The 20241-nt window shown below is 53.9% G+C and overlaps 2 protein-coding genes across 3 annotated transcripts; both read right to left on the reverse strand.

Moving 5' to 3' along the window:
* Window positions 1-588: 588 nt before the first annotated feature.
* P3H3 (prolyl 3-hydroxylase 3) lies at window positions 589-11948 on the reverse strand. The gene is made up of 15 exons (XM_074896036.1): window positions 11063-11948; window positions 10644-10796; window positions 9741-9927; window positions 9482-9613; window positions 8450-8583; window positions 8083-8172; window positions 7701-7753; window positions 7436-7494; window positions 6161-6285; window positions 5941-6036; window positions 4854-5004; window positions 4562-4679; window positions 2079-2154; window positions 1536-1676; window positions 589-1249 (listed from the first exon to the last, which is right to left on the reverse strand). Exons 1-15 carry the CDS (start codon window positions 11477-11479, stop codon window positions 1052-1054), a joined length of 2130 nt encoding a protein of 709 aa, XP_074752137.1. The 5' UTR covers window positions 11480-11948; the 3' UTR covers window positions 589-1051.
* A 781-nt stretch (window positions 11949-12729) lies between these two features.
* On the reverse strand, window positions 12730-19069 carry GPR162 (G protein-coupled receptor 162). 2 transcript variants are annotated; one of them, XM_074896050.1, is made up of 5 exons: window positions 18946-19069; window positions 15435-17216; window positions 14430-14619; window positions 13782-13933; window positions 12730-13618 (listed from the first exon to the last, which is right to left on the reverse strand). In XM_074896050.1, exons 2-5 carry the CDS (start codon window positions 16272-16274, stop codon window positions 13091-13093), a joined length of 1710 nt encoding a protein of 569 aa, XP_074752151.1. In that variant the 5' UTR covers window positions 16275-17216; window positions 18946-19069; the 3' UTR covers window positions 12730-13090. The 2 variants fall into 2 exon arrangements, with proteins under 2 accessions (XP_074752151.1, XP_074752161.1); XM_074896060.1 differs by lacking the exon at window positions 18946-19069 and adding an exon at window positions 17825-18002.
* Window positions 19070-20241: the final 1172 nt, after the last annotated feature.

Raw genomic sequence — 20241 nt, forward strand, 5'->3', positions numbered from 1 at the left:
GCCCCTGGCCCTACAGATTTCTTCCACCTGCAGTGTAGCTGGGGTCTCCCTGCACAGCTCTCATCAAGGCCTGTGTGTGTCATGACCACAGATTGATCTCTGGCCCTAATGCTTCCCAGGAAAAGGGTCACTGCTCTTTTTGATACTCCGTATCCATCCTATTCAATTCCTATTTGGCTACAATATAATCCCATCTCAGGACACTAATCTCCTGGGCAGTGACAGGATATTGTCTTTGTATCAGGGTGGAAAATGATAAACAAAATATCTCTTCTGTGTTCAGGGGCAATTTGGTGCACTGAGAGGAAAAAAAAAAAAAAAAAGAGAGGCCTTGCTGCAGGGAAACATGAGCGTACAGTGCTTTTTCTGAAAGGCATTCCCCACGCTTGCCAGGGGTTAGTCATGGCAGAGCTGACTTTCTCTCTTGCTCTCCCTTATTGGAAGTAGCTGCCATCTGGGCAAACACTTTGTTTTCTTTCACTGAGGGCTCAATCTCCTTCCATCATTTGTTAATTAAATTTCTATCAGCAATGAGTGTGCACATCTCCCTCCTGGCGTACAGACTCAAGCTTCCACCAACATCTGTGTCCAGCATTTTGCTTTTATTCCATATATTCACAGTCCCCCACCTTCCCTCTCTCAGACCAGTTGCGAGGTTCTGGAGTTTGCAGGTGCCTAGGAAGTTCAGAGGCTTCTTGTTTGAGTTCCTGAATGCCAGCCCTGCTGAAAGAACCCAGGCTCCTCCTTCCCCCTCTCAGATTTGGCCCTGGATGACCAAGAAGCTGGCACTGAGAAGAATGGGGTGAGGAGACCCTACCTGCTCCCTTCTGAGTGGCACAAACACGTTGGTGAGGCAGTGAAGAAAGTTCCTACTATCACTGACTTTAATACTCTGTCCCTACTCCCATTTTTCAGCTGCTGGGATGTCACAGAGAAGAAAGCTGCATCCCTCCCCATCACTACGGCTCTAACATGCTAATACACTGCTCCAGGCCTCTGTGGTCCTGGTGCCAGCAGTGTGTGCCAGTCCTGCTCTCGGGGCCCCGTGTACTCAGAGCTCATCTCTGGCCTGCAGCTCCTTGGGGTGCTGTGTCATGTCCAAGCCAGGCTTCTGTCTCCGGCTCGTGGGCCTGGCTCTGCTGTTGGGAACAGGAGGCTCTGAAGAGGATCTGCTGCTGTGATCAGCCCCGTGACAGTCTCCTCCATCAGACTGGTCCTGCTCCATCAGCTCCTCTGCCTTCACCCGTTCCTGCAGCCATGGAGACAGAGATGATGTGAACTCCTTCCTGTTAAGGTCTTGGCTCTGCTTGCAGGGGCTGACAAGACACATCTCATCTTTTATCATGTCCATCCAACCCCCCCAGAGCCCACTGTGCCTTGCAGGACCCATCACAGACTGGACCCTCCACCTTGTCAGAGGACAACCCCCAGCTGCTGCACTAGGCCTTGGCCTGTGGCAAAGCCCACAAGCCATTCCTTGGGGGGATTCGATCCAGCTTGGAGCTACTGCTATTCGTTTTTGTCCAGTTCTTTACCTGCTCAGCATGCTCTTGGGAGTGCGTGTACCAGAGAGCAATGGCACAGCGCCTTCCATGGCTCACTGCCCACACGCCGTGGGGATTCTCCTTGCCAGAGCTGAAGGCTACTAGCCTTCCACACTTAGGATGCACCTCAGCCTGCCAGGAGAGAGAGAAGAGACAGTGAAGACAGCAGCAGCTCCCTGCTCTGGGGTACACAGTCCTTTCACAGACAACACGCTGCCTCAGAATGTGGAATGGCAGAGGAGTGTGAGGCATCCACTGCCAGTCTAGGAGCAAGGGAGAGAATCACAGAAGCAGCACGGGTCACAGACACAGGCTGGAAGGGCCTGAAACATCCTGGCTAGGAAGGAGTTAACCTCTCCTCTGTCTGAGATTTGCCTCAATTTGCCTTTAGCTGTCCCTATTTGAATCTACCACAGCACCAGCACTGGATTGTTTTTGGAGCAGTAGGATCCAATAACGAACTGGGTTTCCTCCCACCCAGGCTAAGTCTCACTTTAAATCCTCTCTCCTTCTTTAGGCCAGTCCCAGACTTACCGTGACAGTCACAGTGTCCATTTCAGTGAAGAAAAGGCCCCCACCTTGGAAGTCATCATTGAGGTAGAGAATGCCACTGCGGAAGGAAAGAAAAGAGGACATATGGATGCGAAGCTCATTCCTCCCAGGTGCCTCCCCACACTCCTTGTCACAGGAGGCTGTGGATAGCACAGGTTCAAAAATCAAGTAGACCGGTTACCAGAAGAATCCATTTGGGGTGTTAAATACAGCAGTGCCTAGCTCAGGACAGCCCCTGAGCTGCAAGCTACAAGGAGACTCGGAGAGAATGCCAGGGAGTTAGCTCTACACGCTTGTCCTGTTTTGGTTTGGTTTGGTTTTAATCCTCTGCAGCAGTAATCTGTGGCACCCCTGTGACAACGCCCTGGGCTAGCCAGACCTTGGTTCTGACTTGGCATGACATTGTTTATGCTTTAAGATTGTGGATAATTCAAAGCCTGGAAGAGGAGACTGATCAGCAAACAAAGCCACGTCTTAAGAGTCAAGGAATTTCAGGGTAACATAAGAACGGTCAAAAAGAGGCTCAGTGCATGCAGAAAAGAAAATTAAACCAATACATTTCTTTAGCAATGTTAGACAAAAAGAGAAGCAATGAGGCCACTGTGCAATGCGGGTGAGACCACAGTCAACTAAATGAAAGAATGGACCACAAACTACTCAAGTTCCCCTTGATATTCAATTAAGCTGATAGAAAACATCAGAGGAACAAGAGAGTCTCATTAATGGGCCTGTGAGAAAGAAATAGAAATCAGCACTGTGGCTGCTGAAGCAAAACATTAAGGACATAAGGACAGTGAGAGGATTACAACCCTGAAACCCAGAAAGTTATAGCTCTTCTGCCATAGGGTTTTAATAAAACTGTGTAGTCACGGTGGTAACAAGACTGGAGAAAAGCAAGAATAGCTCTCACACACACGAAGGGACAGGAGGGTAGCGATAATGGTTGAAGCACAAAGAGGCTGTTACCCTGACCTCAGTAATGTGCAGGGCTTTAGACTCCATTTCTGAGGAGAAGGATAATTGAAGGACAAGAGGTAAATGGAAAACAGTCTTAAAATGTAACATGGGGGTCCTAAAAGCAGATTAGGCCAGCCACACAATCTTTGATGAAACAGTTGATTTCCCAGGGAAGGACAACAGGCTTGATCTCAGCAGTCTGGACTCTGGTAGAAGTACTCAGAACAGTGCTACTAGAGAATGTACTAATGAACAGAGAAGGTGAAGAAGAGCATGTGAAGAGCACACAGTGACTAGTGCACCGAAAGGAGCACTGCTCGCCTGGAGGAGGGTCACTGGGACTCTTGGATCCCTGGGTCTGATCCTGTTCAATAGTTTCATTGATAACCACAGCACAAATACACAGAAGAGATCCAGGAAGTCTGGAGCACAGAGACCTCTCTCAAAAAGGACACTGGAAGAGCTCAGCCCTTGTAAGCTGGTTGATCACTCTGCAAGAGGACGAGAATACTCCTGGAAATAGCTTAGTGACATAGATCCCAGGAAGATATTTTAACAGACATTCAAGCAGAAGTCAGAGAAGCCCACTACCCAGGGAGGAGAGAGGTGACAGAACAGCTTTCCCATGGGAGGGATGGAGATCTAACCAGTTACATGACAGAGCCTGGTAACTTTACAGTCTCACCACGCCAAGTCAACATCTGTATCAGAAGGGAAATGGATGCAGTGATACTGGAAATCCCTCCAAGTCCCATACCCTTACCATAGGCTGCTCAGAAAAGATTTGTGCTCAGCGTACAGCTACACTCAAAGAAAAGGCAAATAAGATTTCTGGATGTCCAGGGTTGGGATGGTAAATAGGAGGAATCAACTGTAGTGAACTGACCTCATTCAGCTGCAGTGTGGAACAACTGTCACCATCTTTAAAATATATTTCAGGTTCTTTCAGAAAAGAGTAACAAAACCTGCCACTGGCTGGAAAAAAGCTCTCACATGGAATGGAAAAACCCAACACAAAGTATTGGCAGTGCATCTTGACAGAGATTAACAGAGACAATAGTCACCAAAGTACATAGACTGCTCAAACAAAGGAAATACAAGGAGCTTGGTTCTCCCTCTCCTGAAATGCATGGAAGACTGTGAAAGACAGAAATTTATTAGAAGAAACAGGATGTTTTAAGGTCTGGCAGCAGACTGTAGTACTGTGGTAGACCCACAAGACAACAGTTTGGTATCATGGTTCTAGTCTGTGCAGCCTCACAGCCTTGTTCTGCTCTCTGTTAATGCTGGCTGTGAGGAGGGAGGAGGGAGAAAGGGCCAATCTTCTTCCCAGCCTAGGAAAGGCATTTCACACCTCATTCTTAAGTCCCTGATGCAGCTTTCTGCCTGATGCTACAGTCCTGGCTGGCTTTGAGTCAGGTTTTTATGAGGTGAGCTCGTCCCCTGATGGGGCAGAGTAGAGGTTCTGATCTCCACATGATCTAACGCAGGTCCCCTCCTTCTCTTACCTGTAGTCCCTGTACACATAGGCAGGTGGTTCTCTCCAGCACTCTTGGCCCTCAGGATCCAAGAGACAATTATCAGCATGGACAGGATGACTAAGATCCATACGACCTTCCTGCTCCCCTGAAAAGGGAAGTTACAAAAAGAGAATATGGGCATTTTCAGTTTCAAGAAAGAATAAGGCAGAGATAAAGGGGCACAGTGAGAGTAAAGGGAAGAGAGTCTCCTGAGAGCATGTGGCTGGGACTGAGGAGACTCTCCAGAAGACAGGGACTAATAGGGTGAAAGATTCTTTACCGTCTACAGCTGTGCGGCACACAAGGTGTGTAAAGGAGAAATGGAGTTTCTTTCCAGGAGTAAAATAGGACTCTATGATTTTCCGTGATTTCTCACTGGCCTGGAGAAGCAATTTGGCATCTTTCCAGTCCACGTCCCCATTCTGGGCCAGCTGGAAGTGAAAAACAAGCCTGTTAGAATACTCACACACAACAACACCCTAAGGAATTATACACGTACACAGTATGGAAGAAGAGACATGTGTAAAGTCCTGTGGTCTCCATGTAAGAAACGAAGACATTTTCTCATGTAAATGTAAGTCAGGAGTACAGCTGTACAGCACAGCAGTTCTTTCCTACTCAGCACATGAAGCCACATCCGGACTGCAGCTTCATTTTGGGTCTCCTAGTACACAAGGGACACTAGCAAACTGGAGTCCTCAGTGAAAGGTCTTAAGATGGCAGGGGTGTTGCAGCACATGACTTAGAAAAAGAGGCTGAAGAAGGATCTAACTACAGTCTTCTGTCACTTAAATGGGGGTTATAGAGAAGATGGAGCCAGTCTCTTCTCAGAGGGACACACTGGAAAGACAAGAGGCAACAGGCGAAAGCTGCAGCAAGGGAACTTTTGGCTAGATATGAAGAAAAATTTCTGCCCTCTCAGAGTGTTACAGCACTGAAACAGGTGCTCAGAGAGGCTAGGAAATCTCCACCCTTAGAGATATTCAGGATTTGACTGTGCAAAGGCTTGAGGGATTTTATCTAGCTTTGGAGTTCACCATGCTGTGAGCAGCGGGTTGGACTATAGATCTCCAGAGGCTCCTTCCACCTTAATTTATGCTCTAATTCTATGCTAAGCATGTCTGTAGGACTGCCACACAGGGACAAGCAGCAACCCCAAAACCCTGTCTCAGAGGAAAGAGAGCACTTGTCAAGCTCTCCATGTACACCATGTCTCATGAACATGGAGGAAGAGGCTCAGGGGAGACTGCACATGTGCTTGTGAGGCAGATAACACACGACCCCACCCAGAGTGCACTTCACAGAGAAAAATGCTCAGGTGGCAAACACTCCTTCTGGACAATTAGGGCAGCGGAAGACTCACTTACCTGCATGGCCTTCAAAACAGTTAACCCTTCAAACCTCTCATGGGGGGTGTGAGGTGACCGTCTTGCCCGGTAGCCATCTCCTGCTTCTCCTGCTGCCTGAAATAGAAGGATACAGATGACACACATTAGGCTGCCATCTCTCCTCCATGGAAACTCTACAACTCTGCCTGCTGAGAAAGAAAGTACACATACAGGATCTCCTACAAGACTCAGGCCTCACCTTTGTCAGCTGGAGAAGGTCCTTACACTCAGACTCCGTCAGCACTCTGTCGAACACGACCCTCTGGGTTCCATTCATCTGGCGGGAATCCATTGTGACAGCAATGCCCTCAAAAGGCAAAGGACCTGTTGAGAAGCAAGTACAGATAGGCATCAGCAAGCTTTCAACAAGAAGCCCTCAAACACCAACCCCCAACCTGGATAAGGAAGTGGAGAGACACTATACATTCTCAGAAGACAGGACAGTTCCCCAGAAGTGCCCATTCCTTGCAGACCTGGGCCACTTGCACCCCTCACATGCTTGAGGAGAGCCAGAGCATCAGCTGGGGAAGCTGGCCTACAGCGAGTGCTTCAGGAGCCAGCAGAAACTTGGGGCTTGTTGGGAGAGCAGCAGGGAGCTGGGGAAAGTTGAGTGCACTGTGGATCGCAGCAGCAGAACAGGTCCAGCCTACTGGGGTGAGGCTCTGGAGAAAAGAAGCAGGTAAACACCTCCATCAACCCTCCTTTCGATCACACATCTTACGTCAGAATTATCTCCAGTGAATCTTTTTACTTCCTTCAGCCCCAAAGAGAAGCAATGGGTATCAGTTGGTGGTTTGGTCTTTGGCCTTTCTCCACCCCCCTCTCTGACCTCTGGGTGGTCAGGAATGCCAAGGTACCGAGGTCCTCAGAATGATCTGCTCTCCCATGTGCCACAGCAGAGAACCATTTGGGGTGACATCAAGCAAAACTCCAGGACAGAGCTCTGCAAGAGGCTGTGTGTCCACACATAAGAATAGAGGGCCAGCAAGAACATGGGACTCTGCACTTCAGTCTATAGCATTCAGCCACAAACCATTTGGACTTGTGTTTTCAGGGAAAGACTTGCCCAAGCCAAATAGTCTGTTTCCAGTTTCCCCCCTCTCTCCTTGTCCCCTTCAGAAAAACGTTGTTTGAAGTCAGGCTGGTGGAGCTGAACCAGGTATGGTGTAGGCCCTCCTGCCACACTGACATCTGCACGTCCACAGGCTTGTCACGTATTCGGGCACCACTGCTCTCAGCTTCTCCAGCCACAGTGCTCTTTCAGTTCCCATCCCAGAGATGTACGCAGTGAGATTTTGCAAGATTACACATGCATCAAAGAGGGAGAAAAGAAACAGTGAGAAGACTTGCTGAGCCATTCGAGTCAGTCTGCATCTATGCTAGCATTCAAATGTCTGAGGATGGAAGAAAAGACAGCACTTAGCCTAAGCCTGGCTGACTGCATCCAAGACCTTCTTCAAGCTCTTTTACTCACCTCTCTTCTCTCTCTCTTCCACATCGAGAGTTTCCTGCTTTTGCTTCTCCTGATTCTCTCTCGGGAGCAAGGGAAAAAACAGAGACCAGGGCTGTCAGTACACAGAGCTATGCTTAACCATCCTCTGTGGTAGCATTTCACACCCTTCCTGTTCCTGTACTGCCTATTCCTCAGTAGGTATTACTTGTTCCACCCCTGCCAGTCCAACCCCATCCCCTACTTCCAACACTTACATTTCAGTCCTAGTTGACTTGGCCAACCTTACCTGTGTTTCTCCTTTAGGTTTTCAGGAATCACCTCATCTGGAGTCCAAAGATCCTGTAGGAACAAATGCAGATGGTTCAGTACACAACAAACTTATCCCACACGGGATCACATCAAACATCCAGTTCCTTGACCTGCTTCTCCAGCGAATATCAGACCAATTGTTCTGGACTGCTTCTGACAACAGCCAGACTGGGCTTATGCATATGGCTACAGCAGCTATTTCAAACTAACTTCAGTCCTGGAGTGGCAGAAAGATCCACCTCATAAGGACTTGGGGGTCTTTCTCATCAGCATCTCATCCTTTCTGGATCATGTGCTACTGAAGTGAATTCTGGCAACTGTCTTGGTGAAATCAGGGCAGGAAGATGAGTGTTACTTACAGGGTCATTAAAAGTTCCTCCTAGATGCTCCACCGCATAATAAATCAACTTCTTCTCCATCAGAGATCTCTGCACATAATGTTGAATACTCTAAGGAAGCAAAGAGGCTGTCAAACCACCATCCCACAAAAGACAACCCCATTCCTGCCCAGGGCAGAAACCTGCCTCAGCACACTGCTGTGCACTATGAAAGCCCAGTTCTGGACTGAGGGGACCCTGCCTGTTAAACTCAGGCTCCAGTTTCTTCAGTCCTGGGCTTGGCACACATCCGCTGTGAAACATCTTCCCTTTTTTGGTCTCCTGGACTGTGATCTTGTCATATGGGACAGGGGAGGGGCAAAAAGTACAGACCTGAGGTTGTAACTACCTCTCTGGCTGTGACATCAGTGTCCTCTCCCAGTTCTGTGCGATACTGTTTCATTTTCTCCAACATTGGCTCATCCGTGGGATAGAAGAGCAAGTAGGAAGCAGCACATTCAGCAGCCAGTGGCTGGTTCCCAACTTGGGCAGGGGAAGAACAAACAGAAATGTCTTTGAAAGACTCGACGTTAGCAGCAAATGGCCGGCAGCACACAACGCCCCGGTCGGGATCTGGCAGTAGGAGGCCTTACAGAGTACAGATCAATCAACCCCTGCCTAGCTGGGCCTCTGCTCAATGATGGGCAGAGAATACAGGGAATGAGCCCAGTGAAAAATGGGCCCACTTTCAATACTTATTGGGAGCTTGTTCAGAGGAGACAGAGAAAAAAGAAATATATATTTGGAAGAAAGTTGGTCACACCTCCCTCACCCAACAGACACGATGAAGGGTCTGGAGGCTTCTCTGAGATACACATTTTACCAATGGTCTGACTGAGGAGATGAGAGACAGCTGGGTCAGAGTGGGAAGGAGCAGAGGTATCGAAGAGAAGAGCCGAGGGACGTGTGAAAGTGACAGGGTGACCAATGTCATGACAGGCCATCAGTTCAGCGAGGGCAGGCAGGGCTGACTCAGAAGGAACACCTCTGTCGAAATGAGATGCACACGCACGCTCCAGATAGGAAGCAGGGGCTGGTCTGGAGCCACGTACTGAAAAGGAGGGTATAAAATACACAGCAGATAGCTGGAGCAAGGCCTTGAAATGGAGAGTGCTGGAGGAAAGAAGTGGGAATGGCCACACATTAGAGAAGCTGCACACAGAGACTGAAGTGTACTACAGGGGATCTCTCCCAAGGTGGCCATAGGCTTGAGCAAGAGAAGAGAGGTTCTGGGAAGTCAGGGGGCAGAAGGGGGTAGAGAGAAGCAGAGCTGAGGTCAGCATGCCACTTCTCCCCATGACATGCTGCCCTCCAGGTCCAGAGGCAAAGGGCAAGTTCAGGGGTGCCACAGCATAACCCACTGAGTTGTGGCTTTGCTCACCTTGATCATAGGCAAACTGCAGTAAATCGAGATGAGAGGGTATGAAATCTTCTGTGGCAGAAATACGCCCCGGCTTTGTGGCAATTTCAAGGACACACTGCTGTCTGCACTTCAAAACCTGAATATAATGGGCTGCAAGATAGAGGAGCAAGAAAGGCAGTAGCTCATACTTCTGCCGGGCAGGAGCACTGGGAAATGGGGCATGTCCAGTGTGGGGAGCATGGCCTTCCTACCCAACCCTCTGTGCCTCTAATGCTACCTGCAATGGCTTCATACAGGCCAGGTTGCATCTCCTCCTCCTCGTCCTCATCCTCCCAAGGTCCTTCACACAGGGCACGACACTCTTCCAGTGCTGACAGCGCCTCTGTGAGTGACTCCTCCAGCCTGGCCACAGCCTGCAGGTACTGATCTGCATCATAGTGCTGCATCCCAGCCTCATATGCTTCCTGCGAAGGACAGATCCAGGTCCGTCATCAGTATGGGTGACACCAAAGGATGCCCTGAGACTTCGAGTCGCTCACAGGGTAATGCTGGCATCTAGGGGCCTGCCTGATTACGCACAGCCCACCCTGCAGTGACAGTGAATCTTATGGACTTAAGCCAAATACATTTCTCAAAGGCCCTGCAGCCTGTCGTTAACTGTCACCAGACAGTCTGTGTGTCACACTTGCAATGGCTTGTCTTCCCTGTGAACGGAAGGCTTCAGGGAGACCTTCTTGCAGACCTTAAAATAAAAAGGGGGCTTATAAGAAAGACTGAGCAAGGCTTTTAACCCAGGGCCAGTAGTGACAGGACAAGGGGCAATGGTTTTAAACTGAAAGAGGGTAGATTTAGCTTGGAGATAGGGCAGACATTTTTTACGATGAGGGCGGCGAGATATTGGTGCAGGTTGTCCAGAGAAGTCAGAGCTGCCCGAAGTGTTTAAGGTCAGGTTGGATGGGGCTTTGAGCAACCGAATCTGGCGAAAAATGTCCCTGATCATGGCAGGGGGTGGGACTAGATGGTTTTTAAAAGTCCCTTCCAGCCTAAAGCATTCTGTGATTCTATGTACAGGGTTCTGGTCTCAAGCCATGGCCCTTGTGTGGAAACAGCTCAGGGTCCCAGACTGGTCCCCTGGGTGGGATGAGAGCTGCTGACGCCTGACTCCACACGGAACCCTCACCCAGTGCGGCATGGCCTCCAGGTCACGGAAGTTGTCTGACTTCACTCCTGACATCCGCCGGTACTTCTCTATGTCCTCCCGCATCTGGAGGTGCTGGGGATTAGCCACGAAGAAGGTGTGAGCGGCGGACACGGCCTGATCCAGCTTTTTCAGCTGTGGAGAAAAGGCAGCCAGCGCCCGTCACGCTCCCCGCCGGGTCCCTTTTTTCCACAGCCACCCCTCGCCCCGGCTGCTCCCCGCGTTCCCGTGCTCCGCGCCGCCCCGGCAGCCCCCTGTCCCCTCAGCGGGCTGAGAGAGGCCTCTGCTGCCAGCAGCGGCCCTCGCGGTCTGCCCGGGGGTGCCCACGCCCAGCCCCCGGGGTGAGGTGGCGGGTTCCCCCGCCCCGGGGTGTCCCTGCCCGTCGGCGGCCCGGTCCCTACCTGGAAGAAGGCCACTTGGAGGTAGTTGTAGGGCTCCCTGCGCTCGAAGTCGCGGCGGATGGCGCGGCTGGCACGGTGGGCGGAGGGCGCGGCGCCCAGGCGCAGCCCCAGGCAGTGCTGCAGGCAGTCGGCGCGCTGCAGCACCCGGCCGAAGAGGGCGGCCTCCCAGGGCCCGGCCCCCGGCGGCCCGCCGAGGAAGGCGGCCTCCCGGCGGCAGGCGCTGCGGCAGCCGCGGCGGGCCGCCCGCAGCCCGGCGTAGCTGTGGAGGGCTCGCTGCAGCAGCTCGGCCGCCCGCCCCCAGTCCCGGGCGAAGTACGCCCGCACCCCGTCCGCGTACAGCAGGTCGTAGGGGACTAGGCGGCCCGGCGACGTGGCGGCAGCGGCGGCGGCGAGGAGGAGGCAGAGGAGGGAGGCCATGGCCGAGCCGCCGGCGGAGAGCAGGAGCAGAGGGGGCTCCGGGGCGGACGGGCGGTCTGGCGGGCCCTGGGCTAGGCCCACCCCGGGGGCCGGGCCGCGGTGAGCGGGTGGGCGGGCGGCTCGGCGGCCCGGCGGGGGAGCGGGGCACAGGGCTGCTGCCGGGGGCAAGGCACGGCCTCTCGTCCCGCCGCGGGACCGGGTCCCGGTGCGCTGCCTGAGCCCTGCCAGCACTGGGCGGGAGCCTGGGCCAGCCCGGTGCTGGTCCCGCGTGGGCCGGCTGAGCGCCGGCAAGCTTGCCGTCTGATGTGGCCCTCCACAGAATCGTCTCCGTTGGCAAAGATCTCGAAGATCATCCAGTCCCACCGTTAACCTCACGCTGGCTGTTGTCAACTGGCCCAGCACTAACCCTCCCTGTGGTGCAGGTCACCCGGAACCCTCCAGACAGACGCCTTGTAAGGGGTCACGGTTAATCTGTCAGAATCCACAGCAGGGACGAGGCACGCTTTGACAGTCCGTAGACCAAGTCCCATCATGTGGAGAAGTGCTTTGGAGGGGAAGGGCTACCTCTCCCTCACAGCTCTGCCAATCCTTTGCCTGTGGCTAGGACTACAGCCAGCACCAGGCAGGAGGCGGTCCATCTCCCACACGCTACCTCTGCACCTCCCTTACAAGGAGAGTTTTGTGCAGGGCAGGAGCCTGCTCCAGACCTCACTGTTCGCAGCTTCGACGGCGTGGGCAGTCAGGGACCTTTTGCCTGGAAGGCTCTGTCAGCTTTCCTGATTGGGTGAGAAGTTTGGGCCATCATGTTTCACACAAAGTTCGCGCTGGAATCAATGGTTTGCACCGGTGACATGAGATGTTACAGGTCAGGGTCTTTTTGGAGAGAATTGTTTTCAACCCTGGTGTTGCCTCAAAGCAGTACCTTCTGCCGAGCAATATTAGAAAGCGCAGAGGCCGCCCCTACTTAGCTGTAGGCAGCCTAAGCCCCCCCCTGAAATGGACAGGAAAACTTCACCCAGTCTCCCATGACAACTCCTCTATGGGCTTTGTTCCCTTCCCTGGGCTACTAAGCATCTACTGCCTTCCAGATGCACTGACAAGAAAGGGATGGAGAGGGAGGAAAGGAGCCTCGCACATTCCACACTTCCCTTCCAGAAGCCTGTAAAACTCCATTAAACATTGGGCCAGTCATTTTGTTTCTATGGAAACAAAATTATTACTAATATATTATTTTAAAAACAGACACACGATTGACACTCCAAATATAGAATTTTAATACCATTCTGCATCTGCCTTGTCTCCTAGGGCAAAGCGGATGCGAGGGTGGAGTTCACAAAGGGACAGGACTGGCGAGGGTGCCAAGTGGTGGTGGTGGCAGCGGTGGGTGTGTTTGTAACCTGAGAGCAGGCACAGGCTGTCAGTCAGTCCGTTGAGTTCCCTTCTGCCGGTCTGTCCCACTTCTTTTTCCCCCACCAGCGTGGGGTGCCGTGTTTCCTGCCTGCTGGCGAGAAAGATGAGAATGCAAATTAGTGATTGGGTCCTGGGACAAGGAGAACACTTGAAGTTTTATTTAAAAATCGTGATGGCATTGAGTGTTTTTGATGCTGTCTCTCATAGTTTGGGATCCGGGAGGGTCTGTGCCTCACAGGCATCAAGGGTCCTTTCACCCGGTGCCTGCTCTCCGTCGTGCAGATGCCAGGCTTCGTTGCCAGCCAGGGAGCAGCGCCGTGGCCGGTCGGCGTTCTCCTCCTCTCTGCTGCCAAGGGAGAGGCGGCGATCGCGGCGTGATGCAAGCGGGAGACGGGAGTGCCGTGGGCTGCAGGCTGGGGTGGGTTGTGGCGTCTCGTCGATAAATGTGGTGATCTCGTCTCGGAAGAAGCAGGCGCTGGAGCTGGAGCCCCGGGGCATCAGTCCCCCCTCCAAAAACTGCCGTAGGGTCGTCAGCTCATCTTCTGGGGGCCGCCGGCGGTGCTGGTAGTCATGCAGCTGAGGAGGCAAGAAGCTGGGGCCTCCAGGCTTGCGGGGGGTGGACATGCGGATGTCGTCAGATGAGGACCACTTGTGTAGGAAGGATGGACTGGAGCGGTGGGCGGAGAAGATGTTAGTCTCATCATGTGACATTCTCCGGGAGATAGGGACCTGGAAAACAGAGGAGGCAGGTGATGAAAGACTCGAAGAGATAGAACAGGAGGGGAGTAGCTGAGGCTTTCTCAGAGAAGAGAGTCAAGAGGACAAAAAAGCGTGGGAGACTGACAGAGAAGGAAGTGGGTTGCGGGGCCGCCCCTGCTAACTCTTGGCTCACCTGCAGGTAGTGCACCTTCTCCTGAGGCAACAACATGTGGTGCATGGGTAGCATCTTGATGTCCCGGGAGTCCCGCTTCACAGCTGCAGCTCCGTTCGCATCAAATCTCACTTTGCAGATCCTGCCATCACCATAATCATCACACGCACCATCTGTTGGCAAAGAGGGGAACAGCAGTCAACACTTTTCAGCCAGAAGAGGAGCGTTGTCAGGGCTCACCTCTGAACAAGGACCTCGTCTTTCCGCTTGCAGCAGCACTAAAGCACCCAGAGACTGCCCTGTTTCTTCTGTGTCACTTCTGAATCGCTCACTGCCACAAGTCAGACCTTTGGATTGACGAGTTGGGCTGAGGCCTGGTGTGTTGCTTGCGTTGTGGTTTGGCAGCTGTACACATAGTCTCTACTCTTGTACCTTGCACTAATTCTTCCTGGATGATAGTGAGTCTTAAGGCAGCAAGTGAGTGGCACAGCCTTCTCCCGAATAAATTTTCTCATGGCTGCTGACTCCTAGCTGTAACGTGAATCCCACCTAGCCACCCACACCACTCCTGGGGTGGTCCTTTTCCCAAGGCAGACCGCTCTTTCCTCTGTACTCTTTTGGGGAGGGGGTTAGTGAAGAAAGGTGACTGGGGGTTGGTGAGGAGCTTACCATCATCTCCATCTTCCTCAGACATGATAGCCACACACTGCTCCCACACAGTGCGGAGATCTGCTCGGTAGCGCTCGCAGGACCAGATGAAGGAGGGGAGCAGCAAGGTCTGCACCATGGAGCACCAGAGCACAGCCAGGACCATCCAGGTGGGGGCCGTATCATAGCGCAGGCTAAAAAAGCTCACGACCTTCAAGGTAAGAGAGAGAAACAATGTTGAGAAAGAAGACAGAAGTGGGGGATCAAAGGAGAAAGATAACAGGAGTCAGTGTGTAGTAGAACATAATCTGTCTGCAAAGGATTTGTCAAGTAATTGCCCCATGCCCCTTTGAAAAACTGTTCCTGGGGTGTTGCCTCAGGTTTGTTGGGACATATTCTGAGCTGTCATATCTCTAACATGAGATGTGGTGTTAGCATCCCTTCTTCTCTGTGCTCATTATGAGCTGGAGCTAAATAGGTGCTAACAAAGGACACAGCCACTGGAAAAAAAAAGCAAAAATAAAAGCTGTGACTAAGCCTCCGTTCTCTTAATGGTTTCCTTTGAGAACTACCCCAGCTCTCCAGCCAGCCAAAACCTGAAGGCTGACTATGACCATGCAAGCAGAAGAAAAAAGAAAACCACCTGCAACAGCTTTTAAAGCTAGTGTATCAGGTCTCCAGAAGCAAACTGGAGAAACAGGTATGTCATTGTTTTTACAAAGGAAGATCCCCCTGTAAGTTTACAGAATAATTTCCTCTCCTCTTAGTCACTTAAAACTTTCACAGTGGTTTTAGCTCTGTGGTATGTATTCCCCAGGCTTAGACTTGCCTTACAAAAATGCTGCTGCAGAAGGATAAGAGAATTACTGCAATCTTTTTAAAACCAGCCCTCAGAATAACACAGATTCAGATGTGGCAACTCTGTGGCTCATGGACAGATGACAGAGCTGCTTCTCTAAAACCTGAGAGAAATGAAGTCTAGTTTAACTGCAGACTCTGAAGGGAAAGGGAGAACTTGCTGCTTACCAAGATAGGCACCCCAGTGAGCGTGTCATACAGGAAGACAATAGCACTGATGAGGTTGGTCATCTGCAAGGAGGTCTTGGCTGACTCAGAGCCATCCAGTGAAGACCTCCTTTTGCCTCGTACATCCTCCACTACAATGGCCGGCACATTGAAAGTGGTGTGTGCTGATGAAGAGCAGGATGATGCTTCCTCTGCCCTCTGATGGCGGCACCGCCGGCGTCTCCTGTGTGCCCACAGGGTCTGGTAGAAAGTGATACCCACGCACACCAAGCCCATGACGATTCCTCCGAGCAGCAGGAGGCTAAAGCAGACGCCGAAGCCCAGCCCAATCTTGCTGACGATGAACTGGCAGCCACGGGCATAGTAGCGCTCGCCGTTGTTGTGCCAGCCGATGGAGGGCAGGGTGGAGAGGATGAACGATACCATCCAGATACCCATGACTGCATGCAGGGCCTGCTTCTTGGCGTTGCTCAGCCGGTAGTTGACTGGCCACCTCACCATCCACATGCGGTGGTAGGAGAGGGAGGCCACCGTGAAGCAGGTGGCCAGCGCCAGGGTGTAGTATGTGGAGACAAAGACTTTGCAGATGCTTTCATTCCAGTCGTAGTCGGAGGACTCACGCCGCAGCTGCACCACCGCGTAGGTGGTGAGGGGTACTGCTGCCATGAGGATGTGGGTCCCAGCGAGGAAGCATAGCAGCAGCTCCAGGGGCTTGTGTTTCTGTTGTTTGGCCGTGATGCTGAGGATAATCCAAGAGTTGGCCAACAGGGCCAACATCCCACATGCCAGCCACCACAGTGAGTTGTTGTGCAAGGTGGACTCTGATTCAGAGTCCCCCATGCTGCCACCCCTGCTAGGCTGTGCTCTGTCCCTGCTGTTGGGATTTTGTAAGAGGCCGAGTGGGACTCCGCACTGGGGGAGCCACGTCCCTCCTCATCTGCTGCTGCTGCGATGCGAGGTGTCTGCACACTGGAGGAGTTCCTCAAGGCATTGCCACTAGGTGCTAGGCAGAGCAGCCGTCAACTCTATCTCACTTTCAGTCCTCCCTTTCCCTTCTGTTTGATTATATGTCTTTCCCTTGTTCTAACTTTTTCACCTGTTTTTTCCCTTGTTCTCTTTCTTTTCCTTTCTTCCACCTTCTTTCTCTCTCTTTCTCATGAACGCTTGCCAGTGCTTCTTCCCTCACTTGCTTGGGCTCACTTTTTTTTTTCCTCCCCATCTATTTCATCCCCCTCCTCCACTCTTCCCCCAAAGAAAAAGCTCTCCTTACTTCATGTGCCTGCCAGGCACTTTCTGTCTCAGGGACCACCTTCTGCTGGGACTGGTGAAGGCCACACGCACAGAGGGACTGCTGATGACTCCAAACAGTTTGGTAGTAGCGGGCACCTGCTGCCCAGCGTCCTAGTGAATGAGGAGCCAGCCAAGAGTTTCAGAGAAGATGGGAGGCAGGACGAAAGCCCCGCTGAAAGGGTGGTGCATATGCCGTGTGTAATTCCCCTCTCACCAAATGCCACGCTCGTGGCCAGGTAGAGGTTCCTGCCAAGGCTGTCAGAGAGCCATCAGCAGAGAGTCAAGGGTGAGGAACAAGATTCAGAGGGTTCCCTATCCAAGACCTCAGAGGACCCTCAACTACACCGCCCTTTTTGCTGTCCTCCAGGGCTTAGCCTGCTCTTTCAAGCTTTCCTGCACAATGGAGGGCAGAGCTGGCAAACAATAAGGAGATGGCAGGGAGGGGAAGTTCCTTTTCAAAGGTTCCCTTGGCGACTCAGGGCATGAGGTTCACTGTAGAAAGGAGAAAAAGTAATTTAAGATCATTCTATCTCCCCAGATCTCTCTCTCTCACAAACACCTTGTCATGACTTAGGCGGTGCAGAGCGCTCCCGGTGTCCTTCAGGAAACAGAAGTGCCAGATTTGCACCAGTCCCTGCATACCTCAGGGGGGGTCTCTGGCCCCCAACAACACCTTTCAGTGCTGCTGAGACACACCGTGCTCCCTGCCCCTCCTGTCCCAGGCTCCCCACCCAAAGCATCACCAACACCATTTCTGTAAGGGAAGGCCTGATTCGCATCCCTCCCTGCCAGGCGGGTCCTGCCTTCCCCATGCACCTGCTCCAAACACCTCTTGCTCCTGCCCTACAGCTCCCACAGCTCACCAGTCTTTGGCCCTCTGCTTTTCTCCGCCAGTGCTCTGGATTTTAACCTGCGGCTCCTGTCCCGTCCCACCCAGAAGTGCATCCCACTGCCCCAGCAATGCTCTGCCACCCCGCGGCCTTGAACCACAAGGCTTTCAGCCACACTGCGTTTCTGCTAGAGCATCTCTGGTCTCCGGACACCTCACCATTACAAACCCAGCAAACAAGACTGTTTAACTTACTACTGAGATTACTCACCTTTGCCAGTGACCCCTGGTCCTACCAGCTCGGACCCCCTCTCCTGTCTTCATCTACGGGAGACGCCCAAACAGTATATCCCAGGAAGGTATAGGCCTGCTCCGTGCCTTGACTGGAGCAGATGTAAACTTAGTCTTTCTGTGGATGGATAAGCGTCCCCCCGGTCTGAGATAGTGGCTCAGTTCCCACCCCTCCCCTTCCTTCTGCTTCTCTGTATTTTCTCACCCTCTCTGTAACAACCTGAGGCTTTCCCTCCTTTCCTCCCTGCTTGGAGCAGTCTGCCATGACTGGGTTGGCAAATGCCCTCCTTCTGCCCTGGTTCATCTTCTTTCCCCCATGCCATCGCTCTTGCAGTTAGGCCTGTGGCCTCTGGAGACAATTTGGAAGCTAGCCGGCCCGGATAATCCCGGAGGAATGAATTTCCTTGCAGTATCTCCTTCTGCCGCCCTTCCCACCGGGCTTGTTCTGGTGGCCCACGCTGTTCCCTCCATGAGGCAGGAACCCTCCCGCCTCTGCCGGCTTCGGGGCCCAGTTTCGTCCCCGAGCTGCGGTCCTCCCCGCTGCCGGAGACGGGAGGAGCCCCCCGGAGATGATGCGGGATGGCCGGGTCGGGGAAGCGCACCCTCACCCGGCCCTTGCTCCCCGGCCAGAGCCCCCCGCTCCATCCCACCGCCCATCCCACCAGCGGGGCGACGAGGGACTCCTGGGGCCGGTGACTCAGGGGAAGGCAAGGGCGGGGGGGTGGGGGGGTGTCTGTCGGGGGGGTACGGATGACCCAGAATAACTGCAAGGAAGAGCGGAGAGAACTGGGTGCCGGGGGCTGCGGCCGGGGGCCGGTGCTGCCCTCGCCGCCCCCTCCCTTTCCGGGCACGGCCGCGGCGGCCGGAGGGGCGGCGGGGGGCCGGGCCGAGCCGCCCCGAGCCTCGCCCGGCGGCGGCGGAGCCGAGCGGAGCGGCACGGACGGGGCTGGGCTGGGCGGGGGCAGGGGCCGCGGGGCGCCCCGGGGCGCGGCCCTGCCCGGCGGCGGCGGCGCCGCCCTGCGCGCAGCGGGGGCCGGCGGCGGCGTTGGCGGGGGCCGATCGCGGCGACGGCGTTGGCGGGGCCGGAGGGACCCATCTTACCTCTCGCCGGAGCAAGCGCTGCCATGGCGACGGGCGCCCCGCGCGGCCGTGCGCGCCTCTGCCCGCGCTGTGCCGGCCCCCCCCGGTCACCCTCCCCGGTTCCCCCCCGGTCCCCCCCCGGCCGCCGCAGGCAGCGGCCCCGGCCCCGCGCTCCGGCCATCCATCCGCCGGGCGGGGCGACGGCGGGGGGCGAGGGGCGGGGAGCGCCGGCGGGAGCACCGCCGGGCCGGGCAGCCAGGGGGCGGGACGGGCGGCGGCGGCACCGGGAGGCACCGCCACGGCCACGGCCACGGCAGTCCCGGGGTGGCGGCGCAGGCTGCTCCCGGGGGGCCCGGGGTACCCGCGGCCCCCGGCGCCGGTCTCGGCCGTCCCCCTCCCGCCCCGCGGGGCGAGCCCGGAGCCCCCGGCGGAACGAGTTGCGGGGCAAGAAGGCGCCGGGCTCCCGCTCCCAGAGGAAGAGGGGCTGTGGGGAGGCACCCGCGCCGGAGGAGGTGTCGGGAGGGTGGGTGCTGGCAGCAGGGGAAGGGCAAAGAGCTAGTGCTCACAGAGGGGTGCTTGGAGAGCCGGGTACCTGTCCAGGGTGTCGGAGCACGCTTCACGGTGGCTAGTAGCCGCGGTTAGTAACTGTGCTAGCAGCGATCGGTGCCGCACAAATGGGGGGAATCACGAGGTTTTGAAGCTTGGTCGAGTGAGACTTTGAAGCGTGCTCAAGGTGACCTTGATTAGCGATAACAAATTCATGAAGGACAGACTTCGATCTCCAAACCCTAGAAAATAAGCAGAACGTCCTGGACCATAAAGACAATGTCTGGGACCGTGTTGAGGATGAGTTACTTGACAGCCTGGCAGAGTGACTCTTCAGTTAATGAACTTGGCAATGAAACCAACTTCTGAGTGTGCTGAAAGTGAACTCCCTTCATTATCGTACCGAGAAACACACCCACAGCTTGGAAAGACCCCTGCCCAGGTTAAGACCCTTCCCCTGAGCACTGCACAGTAGTAGAAGCATTATGTGAGCTGTTTTGTAATTGTATGTTAATCACTAACCAACCAGTATCTCATAGGTGTGTTTGGAAAAGTACTAACCCCTGATTTTTGTGTGTAGAAGCAGCATGAAAACTTGCTGTTGGGGTGCTTGATTTGTTGAGAAGTCCACCGAGTGCCCAGGCCTGAATAAATACAATATCTCTCCTGAGCGTGTTAAGATTGGGTTATTACATGCCAGGCATGAATCCACCTTTTGGAGAACAAGGGCACTGGCTGCCCTGGGTGAGCCACGGGTAGCAGAGCTGTTTG

This window comes from Athene noctua, chromosome 1, assembly GCF_965140245.1.
Source record: "Athene noctua chromosome 1, bAthNoc1.hap1.1, whole genome shotgun sequence".
In the NCBI taxonomy this organism is placed as follows: Eukaryota; Metazoa; Chordata; class Aves; order Strigiformes; family Strigidae; genus Athene; species Athene noctua.